The sequence below is a fragment of the Plodia interpunctella genome, chromosome 23 (genome assembly GCF_027563975.2).
Source record: "Plodia interpunctella isolate USDA-ARS_2022_Savannah chromosome 23, ilPloInte3.2, whole genome shotgun sequence".
NCBI classification, from domain to species: domain Eukaryota; kingdom Metazoa; phylum Arthropoda; class Insecta; order Lepidoptera; family Pyralidae; genus Plodia; species Plodia interpunctella.
In genome coordinates, this window is record NC_071316.1 from 3,483,767 (window position 1) to 3,496,263 (window position 12,497).

Genomic DNA, 12,497 nt, shown 5'->3' on the forward strand with positions numbered 1-12,497 from the left:
AATGTGGTTGTATTGTAAAGTACCAATATTATGTACCTATGCCTGACAAAAATTTGCGAGAATTATTTATACATACATGTCATTATCTATCATTTATTACATCGACCTTCAGCAATATCAGTGTCATATCCTCTTCTGTATTTGTACAATAATATATTATTTTAGTTAGTAAGTAGTCTATTTTCATTTTAAAAAGTTAAGATTTATTTCTACTTCTCTACTTTGCATTAAAACAAAAACATATAATTACATTTTATGAGTGAACTTATTAATATTTAACACATTTTAAATGAAAAAATTATATTGTTCGTAATAAAATTGGAATTTGAATCTGTTGTGATGATGATACAACGTTCACCTTTATTTTAAGTAGTGACATCACACAGACACACTGATTCGCATGAAAACAAAGGATTCTGCCATTGTAACAAATAATTTACGGTCTATTTAAAATAGGTGAGTTGGACTATAATAATAGTACTTTACGACACAGAGTAATAGGTATTCAGGTATAATGTGTGATATTTTTAAATAAACTTCTCTTCAATAAATTGTCCGGAGAAGTGATCTATTTGTAATATTATCATCAATATTATGTTCACTACAACCTCCATTAGTTCTTACAAACTCTAAGAGATGGCGTTACAATTGGTCATCAAATGCATCCATGCGTTTTAATGCCATCTCCACACTGTCGCCAAACAGTTTATCAAACTATGGCGAATTCGGTAGATATTGCTGGTTTTTCGTTGCGGTAAATAAAAACACTGCTACTCACTACACAATGTTCACATGTTCACGCATTCGCGTCGGCATGTGTCTGATTTCGGCGACAATGTGGAGCTGGCATAATACAGAAATCGTTTGATAGGCGTAAGTACATTTTTTTAACGTTTGCAATTTTGTCAATACGAATTATGTCATATTAATTAATTTTAATAATAAGAAGAGTAAACATTTTAGCGACATAAGTAGGTGTTTGTAGCGTATGAATGTGATAAATAGGTTTCTACCAGCAGTGTTGATTGTGTATGTACCAACGTACGTACAAACCTAGATGAAACATAGGAAATAGTGGTGACCGCACACTCTGGCCAGCTTCCAGCTATGAGATGAGTTCCCAAAACCTCCAAACTATCCTCGCTTTTGAAATAACTAACATAAATATCAATATTGTCAAATAAGCGGTACCGCAGTTAGCCAGTTAAATATTTAACTAAACAATAGAGTAGAAATGAAACTGCATATTCACGGTTTTTAGTTAGAATGTGTGTCGACTCATTTGGTGAAAAGTGGTGAAATGCAAATGCAAGAATTTCTGGGCTTCGGCAACCGTATTGGACACGCATAAAATATTGTTGTCGTTGAAATAGCGTTTCAACGATTAGGAACGCATAAAATAAATATTCGTGAAGATTAAAATGTATGGAGAGGCCTATAACTCAAACCAGGCATACATTTGATCCTGAATGATGACTATCAAAGTTTTGTCTCGTCTGGTCTAGAAGGAGCAAACCAACATTGCGGACTTGGTGTTGTCAAGGAGTATATGCGTGCCAATGAGAAGAGAAGAAGAAAAAGTAGGAAAGCGTACCCTGTCCTCCAATACTCTTCGTCTGAGGAAGGAACTGGACCTAAGCTCAGATTAGAGAAAAAGAGAGAGATAAAAATATCAAGTTGATAAATAAATAAATATATTAGGACAAATTACACAGATTGAGTAAGTTCGAGACTTGTGTTATGGGATACTAACTCAACGAAATTTTATAACAATTTACATATATAGATAAACATCCAAGACCCGGGCCAATCAGAAAAAAATCATTTTCAATCATGACCCGACCGGGGATTGAACCCGGGACCTCTCGGTTCAGAGGCCAGCACTTTACCACTGCGCTACCGAGGTCGTCGATAGATATCAAACCTCTCAAAGCAAACTTTGCAAAAATTCTTTTAAAAAAAAACTTTTAAAAAATGCACCTACATATTATATAAAAGAAATATATTTACATAAAATACTCTACGCGTAACATTGTTAGTGCGTCATTACAATTTTGTTTTTGTTAACTTTGTTAAAGGTAACTAAGTATTACAAATAGTGTTATAAATTTTCATAGAATATTTACAGATATTTTATCTAATTATTAATATAAACAAATATTGTTATTACATAAAACTCAGTGCTACACCAGTATAATCAGCACATCAACCTACCCAAATTGATTTCAAACTCGTCATGCAGGGTAACTTGATGTGCTTTTGACTGTACAAGTAGGTACAGTACACAGGCAACATACCAAATTCGGCTTTATACGGCCAGTAGTTTCTGCGTTACGGTGTCTGTCAGTCAGCTACGGAATATTTTATACATAACATACTTTATTTATTTATACACATAAAACTTGTACCTATTACAGATTCAATGATAAAAATTTGTACAAGGGTTGCTACAAACGAAATCCCTTCCTATAAAAGAAACCTGTGAGAGAAGGTAATAGATTTTAGCGGGTGCATAAAAAATAATAAGAAAAAAAAAATTTACTGATGATATAAGTAGTACATATGGATAATATAGGGTTTCTCACCTAACGTACGTCTTGTCTAGCGTAGGCGCTACCATTCTTTCAGATTTTTTACTGTGATCTAAAACTGTAGACCACAAGACTTTCCATTCAAAGATCGTAGTAGTTGCATGTTTGTATGGACACATTTTCTTTGAATACCTATAATTCCATTTGGTTAAAAGAACCATTAAGTCACTCAAGCGTACTTATTATAAAAAAGAAATTAATGGTATCTATTATAATAATTGAGGTAATTTCGTAGCCTTGTTCTCCACTCGGAGTAACACCAACCAAACGTTTTAAAGGGACGAATAAAAACTAAAGGCCACAAATACAGTCGACAGCACATCAACCTTATTACGGCGACATAAAGATTTACTTGACGTGCGGGTGACTGTACTTAAGGTCTACGCGTTGATGTCTTTTTGAATTAACTTATTGCACGACTTATGTACTAAAAAAAAGAATGTAAAGTTTAAAAATTAATTAAAAAGCAAAAACCAAAAAATTGTCTGAAGAGATTACGTTATACTTATTACATAAATTATATTACTGTAAACTGTAACCGTACGAAGCCTAGGGTCAACTTTCCCAAAGTTCTTCTTCGCTTCGGGCGGAATCTAATGCTTTTGCTTGTTCTTCACAGACGGACAGATTTCGATATTCATTTTCTCCACCTTTCAGTAGAATCATAAAGTATCTTGAAATACATCGCAGCAAACCCTTCCTTTTATCACATTAACCTTATCGCAATCATTAACTTTGCATAAAATCGTGTAATCTGTTAAGTAAACAAACGGCATCTTTGTCGGAGATTACTCGATAAAACATCGAGTTTAACTCACAGATGAATAATATTAACATTTTGACATCAAATATGATTTCGCCTCGATTTCTTATACATGATGCTTGGCATACGATTACAAATAAACAATTACAGTTTTTTTTCTTCAGAATAGAATTTAAATATTTGCTGTCCAAATTATGTAATCTAGGCCGATATTTTTTGACAACCAAATTTGAAAATGGCATGCCAAATAATTAATCGCTAATTTTAAACTTTCGCGTTGCATTATAAATTTAAATCTATCTATATATACTATTATTATAAAGAAGTAAGCGTTTGTGGCGGCGGATGTTTGAGGCGGGTAATCTCCGAAACTACCGAGCCGATTTCAAAAATTCTTTCACCATTAAAAAGGTACATTATCCAAGATTGCTATAGGCTATTATTTTATCTCAAAATTCCCACAGGAGCGAAGCCGCGGGCAAAATCTAGTTAAATATATACGAGTATCAACCCCGTATTAAGCAACAAATAATTAATTCCCTCAATATATAGCTTACACCCAAAACATATAAAACATATTAAATTTGTTAACGAAACCTCACCACCACATTTTGATATAGTACAGAAATATGGACAGCAAGTATTGTTTTATCTAAGTATGTTAATTGTAATATCACATGTTATTAAAATTCAATTAAATAAACCTTATGCTCGACTTGATAAAGAAGAATTAAATAAAGCCATTAGATATTTAACATTCGATATTAAAAAATAAAAATAGAATTTCGATATTAGAATTATCAACATGATGGCCTATGCCCATGACGTTATTATACTTTTGTCAGTTAATTAAAATAAAAAAGTTATATCAAGCATGTAATCACATAACTTTGCACTAACTATAGCCACTAAAGCAAAGATATTTATTACTTATTTATGTACAAGTATTTCTAAACAATAATGTCATATTTTTCCTGTTAACATTAGTCATATTTTAGCTGGTAATCAAACTGTATGACTCTACCAGTTTTGTTATTGAATATAAAATATTATTCAAAAGCAGATGTGAGTCTGTTTCAACCCACATATAGCCGGCGAAACAGGTTCCTATCGCTCAGATAACTCACGTTTGTTATGTATGTGTGTATGTATAGATACAACGGAGGTCAAACCCGATCTGATTACATCATATAGCCACAGGCCCATAAATTATAGACCCCATGGAGGCCAAAAGCAAGCTCAAAAACTTCATTTTTGTGCCGATTAAAAAAAATTACAATTTTCACCTTCAATGTATAATTGAAGCTCTTTATATTATAAGGTCGAATACTCTATTTGTGCTGGCTGAATTTCAATGCTAAAAATATTTAAAGACTTTGTTGACAATTCAAAATTATACTTGAATTGCTGCAAAGAACACCGGATTCGATCTTTGTAACAAATAATAACCTTCGCGTGGCGTCTTCATCTTAAACAAAATTAAAATCCTCGCCTCAGGTTAATAATACATTTTGGCGAATCGCCACCGGCGCAGACGCAGCCGACCATGTGCATATTCATGCAAAACCTAAACAATAAAGATAAATAGAAGGAAATAGCTTGCTATATTCCTTGGCATTTGAAAACGAGACGGAAACGGGCTTTCAAACTAATTTCCGAATTTCATAGCCAGTGTTTTGTATGAAATTAATATAATAGTTAATACATAAAATCAAACATACCTAGGCTAAAACGAGGACGTTTTCCGTATTTAGCGTGTCACTAATAACACTTTCAGTTTCTTCTTAAAACACACTGTTAGCAATGGGTCTGCTACCAATCCACCACCGAACAAAGAACCATTCAGCGATCACAGTTACATCATAAGATTCGCAGAAATTAGTAATATTACCACAATATTACGAACACTTTGTAATAATTACCATAAACACACAAATTTGAATTCCGCAGTCAAAACACTGGCTGGAAACGATTTTGGCGCGCGTTTTTAAACGCTGTTCGAAATATAATTTATATAATTTATATTGGATTAAGTTGATTGGTTAATTGGATTGTAGCGTAGAGGTTGTGCCGTGACAAGCGGAGAGAGGTTGCCGGGCGACTGCCAGCTATATCATTGAGGCGGGCTCACGTGCGTTAGCATGCAAAAAACTTTTACACAGAACTCAAACTCTCATAGAATGCTAATCTTACGCGACGCGGGATACTCACCGCGGTGAAGAATTTCAACACGTGGTTGATGAATGACGTCGTTCAAAAAACGGAACGAATTTTCAATTTTCGTTATATTTTAAAACTATATTTATTTTTGTAAGCGCTGCTTTAACAATTTTACTGAATAACACAAGATCGCTAACACCGTCTGTCAAAATCTACAACAGCGCTTAAAAACAAATTAACAATAACAATACATTCATACGGGAACAAATAAAATAATTAAATATTGACGATGGTGTCCTGTATTGTTATCGGATTCAAAGAAACACGTGTAACATGCATACTCATACCGATTGGCATTCCCACACGTCCACACTATATACTTGTAACTCTATGCAAGTAGAGAATATTATAAACAACAATATTACCGTTTCAGCTATAGTATGCTAATATCATGACGTCATTTACTACATTCTTCATAAAATATTCTACAAAAGTAGGTTTGGATTTTATTTTTAAAGCACGACTTCGGATTCACGGAACAGTGGACATTTGCATGTCTGTTTGTGTCCTGCGAACTCCTAAATAAACAAAAACTTCGTAACAATGTTGCTGCTTTCCGTTTTGGACATCTGTTTGCAATAGTGTCTCATTGAAATGAATGAACGCCAATTCAAAGAGATTGTATAAATAGGACTATTATGATATTTTTAATAAATAAATAAATGGTGGACCCTGGGCTCCGAGGCTCAGCGGCTGGGGAAGAAAACGCGATTACGCTAAGATGAGAGACTTTCAACAAATGAATATGAGGGTTGTCTAACAAATTGTTATTTTGAGTTACATATTGAAATTTTAGTTATGTTAAAATATTGATTAATTTACCAAATACAACACAATAATAATGTACTTTATATAGTAGCAAATCGCGTGTGTATTTATCTGATCTACATGACCCCTAATCAAAAGTACAAAAACCCACGATACATTTATTATTACAGAAGTAAATGAGCTTTTTAAAACGCCCTATGAAAGTATATAATATCAAGGGCACACAGCGACCCTTAAAGTAGGGCACCGCCACCTTTCCCCTTCGACCTACACGCGCGCTAAATTAAGTCAGCTGAGAGAAATTCAAATCCTCCGAGAAGCCGAGAGGGAATAACTATCTCATTATAAACTTATAACATCTAGACATCAATATTTACATATTGTTAAAATTATTGTAAACTTTACGTCTACAATTTAAAAAATGGTAGTATTAAACCATAAAACAAAGTTTTAACCACAAGTACATTGCTACAGATATTTTTCGACCTGTGAAGATATGGCCATGTATACCTCTACCTACTAATTTAATCAAAAACGGTTCAGTGGTGTGTTCTGTCATCCATACAACCCTGTCATGCTACTAACATTTTAACTTGGTATTCTCAGTCCTCCCACGGACAGCGGCAGAGACAGATCAGGCAAATTAGTTTCACCAGTCATTATCGACGAATTTAATTGCGACCACATAGTTGATGCAACTGGTTTGCCTTTTATTAGCTGGGAACTTATGTTCAGTTAGAATAGACCTGTTTATCTAAAAATGGAATGAGAACAGCACATACTCAAAACTGTTATAAAATCATGTTTTATTTTAAAAACTCACGGCCCGTCGCTGCATCGCCTGGTAGAACCATAATAAATTACACCTAAACCAGGAATCACACTATTTATTGGTGAAACTCGCAGCATAATCCGTGCAATAGTTTTTGAGTTTATCGCGGAGAGACAGACGCGGCAGGTGACTTTGTTTTAATATGTAAGGATAAAGAAAAAAGAACGTTGATACATCAATGAGGTGTCATATGATGATATTAAATTTTTTGATAGTAAGAAAGTGTGTTCCGTCTGCCAAATGGCAAATTTATCATTGGTAATAGGATAGAGTTGAGAAAGTTTGGTGATTTCCACCTCTATATTGAACCAATTGAACTATTAATTTTTAAACGTTGTACTAGTTCGGTTGACCGAACTATTCCTTCAAAAGGGATAAAGCCATGACAAGATGGTAAACCATATAGGGTTAGAAAGGATATTGCGATAAATGATTATAATAAAATCATTATCTTAGTAAAATCGCGATCGTTAAGGACGAGATAGAAAATTATTAAGAAAATAAGTATCATTGAAATTATACTAAAAATACTCAGTAAGTAATATACATAATAGAAACAGACGTAGAACATTGCTTGATACGAGAAAATGGGGAAAATTGAAATACATATACTAAAGTTTACACGGTGTAATATACGAACGACCAATGGTAGACTCCCGATTCTGAAAACAATGGCATTCGGCCAACTGCTGGCGAGTAGCCGTGAACTATGACGAATGGCACGATAACGATCTAAGAAAAGAACACGCATTTATTTTTACTTCATTCATTTGATTATTAACCTGAGTTATAGTTACTTATACTATTAAAAATTTTTGCAACTTATTCATGTTATACTAACTGCGCCACGGGGCTTCGCTCTCATGGGAATTTCGGCATAAAAAGTACCCAATGTCACAGATTACATAATACCCCAGTACCTATGTGTTATTCCAGGTTATATTCTACCCGTGTTTGGTACACGGGTAGAATTAGATTTCATAACAATCCGTCCAGTCGTTTAGTAAGTAAAGGGTCATGGTACACCAGAGCGCTGAATGGTTTAGACAATGAACAGATTATAAATAGAAAATGAATGAATGATATACATAATAAATATTGATAGCACCAGCTTCAAGATAATACAAACATTTGTCGTCATCAAATCAATCTAACTGAAGCCGCCGTCGAGAATGAACTACCAAACAAACAAACAGCGACACAGTGACTCGCGCCCTTTACGCATAGATTAGATATTTGCGCCAGATTCAACGACGAGTAATTAACTTATTTATATAAACAGGGAGTTTGTGTAAACTGTGTTATCCTTGAAGCAGCGATTCCAGAAGGGCTGGCAACACTTCCAGGAGTCCAAAACGGTCAAAAAACATTATTTATATTGAACTGTGATACGGCGGCGGCGGTGTGAACGGCTAATGATTCGAAGTGGAGAAGGAAAGCGAACCTTGGGCTTGGCGATCTATGGCTGAACATAAAACATATAAGCTGATTCTTTATTTTTAAACATATACATAAATTGTTATAATGGCATATTGAATAGTTATCTGAGACAATACACAATTGTGCTCGTTGACTAAACAAATATCAATCAAAAACTATGAAAACATGAATAATGTATTGCAGCATTACTCAAAACAACGATTTGCTTACAATGATAGAATAATGTTGCTGGACCCAAGATAATCGTATGCATGAGGTCATACAATGACAAATTGATGTTAGAGCATAGAAAAACGTTTTGGGTACAGTCGGGTCGAATTTGTTGATCGAAACGCAAAAAAAAACACTTAGTTATTATTATCGATAAATTATAGCTCGTCTGCGCGACAGTGATTATGTCGGAATATATTTCGTTCAAATATGTTAGGTTTCAGTATTTTAAATTAGACTATTTTAAGGAATGCTTACTATGCTGTGATAAAATATAGTTTAGCCTACTATTATATATTTAAAATAATAGTAGTACTTTTGAATTTTAGTAATTTTGAATGTTACATTTACGAGTATTAACCACATAAGTAATTTGTAATTTTGTGCAATAATATTCATTATTATTATTATTATTATTAAGAGTTATGTTACAACTAGAAACTAAACTATGATACTATATTTACTCAGCAAGCTTAACAACCCTAGTTGCATCATCATCATCTCCGAGACCCACTGCGCGGCATAGTTGCATTCTGGGTATCGGACAGCCGCAATGGTAGAGGCAGACTCAGGAGGAGAGGCGAGGATATCTATAAATCAATAAAATGGCTAGACCTTGCCCTGGACAGAATCTATCAGACCTTTTTGTCTAACAGTGAAATACGACATATATAAGTGAAAAAACAAACTGACATATTCGATTAAAACAGTCAAAGGTTGTTTGCTTTCTTTAGCAAATTACGTAGGAAATGAATGTCTGGCTATCCTGCTTCCGCCTGGTCCTGGCAGAAGGGGCAAATACAAGTACTGCTAGCTTGATGTCGTCAAGGATGATATGCGTGCTTAATGGTTCGACAACTAAGGATGCCGATGACCGTGCGAAGTGCGAAGGAAAAAAAGTAAAAAGGGAGACCATGAGCTTCAAAATAGACGACGGATGATATAAGATTTCCATACATTTTCTCGACCCAATCTGGCAGAAATGGAAGTTATGACGGGGTCTATATCTCTCTCTGTCTACACTGGGCGTTGAAGCTAGAGAATAGACGCTAGGCGAAAGAGGTTTCTTGCTTTCTGTTATTGCAGATTTTGTCATACTCATCGAATTCTTATGAAAATAAGTTTGTCCGGATCTTCAGGGAGAGTCCATAATAATTTTCATCGAGGACAATGAGTGATAAAGTTCTATGATAGATACTAAGTAAATTAATAACAAATGTGTCATCACAGGCCATGATTCATTGTGTAATGTGCATCTATAACTTATGTATGTACATAATTTCCAAAACAACATCCACTGACGCAATCGCGTCAGTTTGTTTTGTAAACTAATTATAATTACAAGAAGTGAATACCATTCCCGTTTCTCGTAATAAATTTATGTTTCAGTAAAATCACATTATATAGTTTCGATGGTCTAAATTGACCATAACGAGAAAATAAACTTATTCTAAAAATTAAGAAACATCCCATCCTAAAGTCTCCACCCGCTGCGAAAATATTACTTTGAAAGTTTGAAATAATCATTAGTTAAGTATGATATGACTGATATGTAGGTGGGGCGTTCAATTGAGGCTAAGTGAATATATATTCACGTAATGTTTCTGCCTCAGACGATACAAGTAGTAAGTATACTCCTCGTGATATACATGTACCTACATACATGCATATATTATTTCTCAAAAACTTAGCCTTTATAACTAACATGGGGAGGGCGTTAGAATAAATAAAATTATGCTTTGTTATGTCTTAAAATTTTATGCAAATCGATAGAGAACCTAAAATAAACTAAGACACAAGTCTAGATGAGGTATCTCCGGTCGACTGTACCGGCTTGGCCGGTGTCCAGTTTTGGATTTATGCATGCTTTGACGGATATCATTAAAGTTACTGGTTGCGCAACTAACCGCATTTAGATCAAAGATCGTCGAGGCGTGCCGTGGGGTGTCCTGCGATTTGGCTAAATAATAATGCAGTCTATATATAATTGTTTAAATCTTACTGCGCTGAGCAGTGCGGTCGTCTAATCTTGATCACAAAAAAGTAATTTTTTATCAAATATCTTCAACAGCAGCGACGCCGATCTCACTGGGCCATATAAGTTTCTTGGTAAATTCTGTTTTTGGCCATTTGGCACCGGTACCCCAAAAAGTAGTACCTATTTATTTAAATATGCCATTACCAATTTTTCCTTAACAATCCTTGGAATTCCTCTGCATCTGAATTTAAAGGAAGATATAGCGCGATTATATCTATTATTTCCAGTATCTCGACCAATCGAACATTGCTTTGCATATGGACAATAAAACAAATGACATTGGACTCACCGCTGTCGCCGACGGCTTGGCTCAGCGTGTTCTCAGTGACCGGCCGCAACGCCTCCACGGCGCTGATGTAGCCGAGTCGGTCCGCTATAGCGCATGCTGTTTGGCCATTCTGTTAAGTTGAAAAAGGTTATACAAATTATTGTCATATTAACGAGATAATTAACATTTCACAGCGATCTTTCAAGAATTAATAATAGGTTTTTTAAAAGAAAAGTATCAGCGAAAATATGTTTGGTGATACGGTAGATGACACACACTAGTACACACCTGTATCATAAAGTAAGATGGGATAGTGTTAATGAATGAAGAATTGAACCTTACCACAGACAGGGCGTTGGGATCAGCGTTGTTCTTGAGCAGCAGTTGGATTATCAGCGTGTGGCCTTGCTGCGCCGCTTGATGAAGTGGGGTGAAACTGTGGAAATATTATTCTTCATACATTGGTTAGTTAGCACAGTAGATATCAGGCTATCCAATTCGCAAATTCGCCGCTATTACCGCGACATAGATATCTGTAGTGGGCAATTTGACATGCATTTTGTTGATTTTGAATATCTTAAATGCACGTTTTTGTCTTTCTCTTTAGTCATAGTTTCTACGTAGACCTACACCTTTATAAGGGTAGGGGTAAATTCAATATTGTATTATATAGTCTGACTGGTGAATGAAGACTGACTGACTGACTGACTGACCCGTGAGCAGCCCTGGCGGCGACATCAGCGCGACATTGCAGCAGCGCACGCGCAGCCGCATGATGGCCGTGATGCGCGGCCGCGTGTAGCGGCGTGTAGCCCTCGCGCGTGCGCGGCGTGCAGTGCGCGCCTGCGGACACCAGGCTCTGCAGCACCGCCGTGCGCCCTTCCGACGCTGCTAGGTGCACTGGCGTCAGACCTGCACGGATACTGCCTCGAATACAACTCAGCGCTTTCCATACCAATTAACTCTAGCATACTTATGGTCGCGTCTTCGAATGCGCGTAAAAATCCTCATTTCCGTAGAAATTTCGGAAAATCATAGTCCTCAAAGAACCAACACGCGCCGCATTTCTACGCCTAGTAGTGTATGATATCTATTGTCAGTCAGCTATCAGGAAGAATTTCATATAATAATATGATTTATAATGAAAAACGCATCCTTCGTGTCCATCATTAATCGAGAAATCAAGAACTTTATAATCATTGTCGCCTGATTTTGTCTCTACAAGTTGAAACTATGTTTTTATTTTTTTCTGTAAAAAATTGTGAGGACACACACAGGTGAAAGGTTAAGTTGTCTAGTGTACGCGTTTACTTGCCACTAGACGGGATAAATAGTCGTATAAGTCGTGTCAAATGCCTTTAGCCGAG

General features: G+C 35.5%; 1 protein-coding gene across 8 annotated transcripts in view; it reads right to left on the bottom strand.

Moving 5' to 3' along the window:
• The window catches only part of LOC128680217 (ankyrin-3-like), a 108,102-nt gene that overhangs the window by 34,567 nt on the left and 61,038 nt on the right, over positions 1-12,497 (bottom strand). For 7 of the 8 annotated variants that reach the window (XM_053763203.2, XM_053763197.2, XM_053763195.2 and 4 more), the window contains exons 15-17: positions 11,844-12,042; positions 11,473-11,566; positions 11,152-11,260 (exon numbers count right to left, since the gene is read on the bottom strand). In XM_053763203.2, coding sequence (XP_053619178.1) covers positions 11,152-11,260; positions 11,473-11,566; positions 11,844-12,042 — 402 coding nt within the window. Of the gene's footprint in view, positions 1-10,572; positions 11,044-11,151; positions 11,261-11,472; positions 11,567-11,843; positions 12,043-12,497 lie in introns of those variants that run through there. The other variant, XM_053763202.2, reaches the window with a different exon arrangement.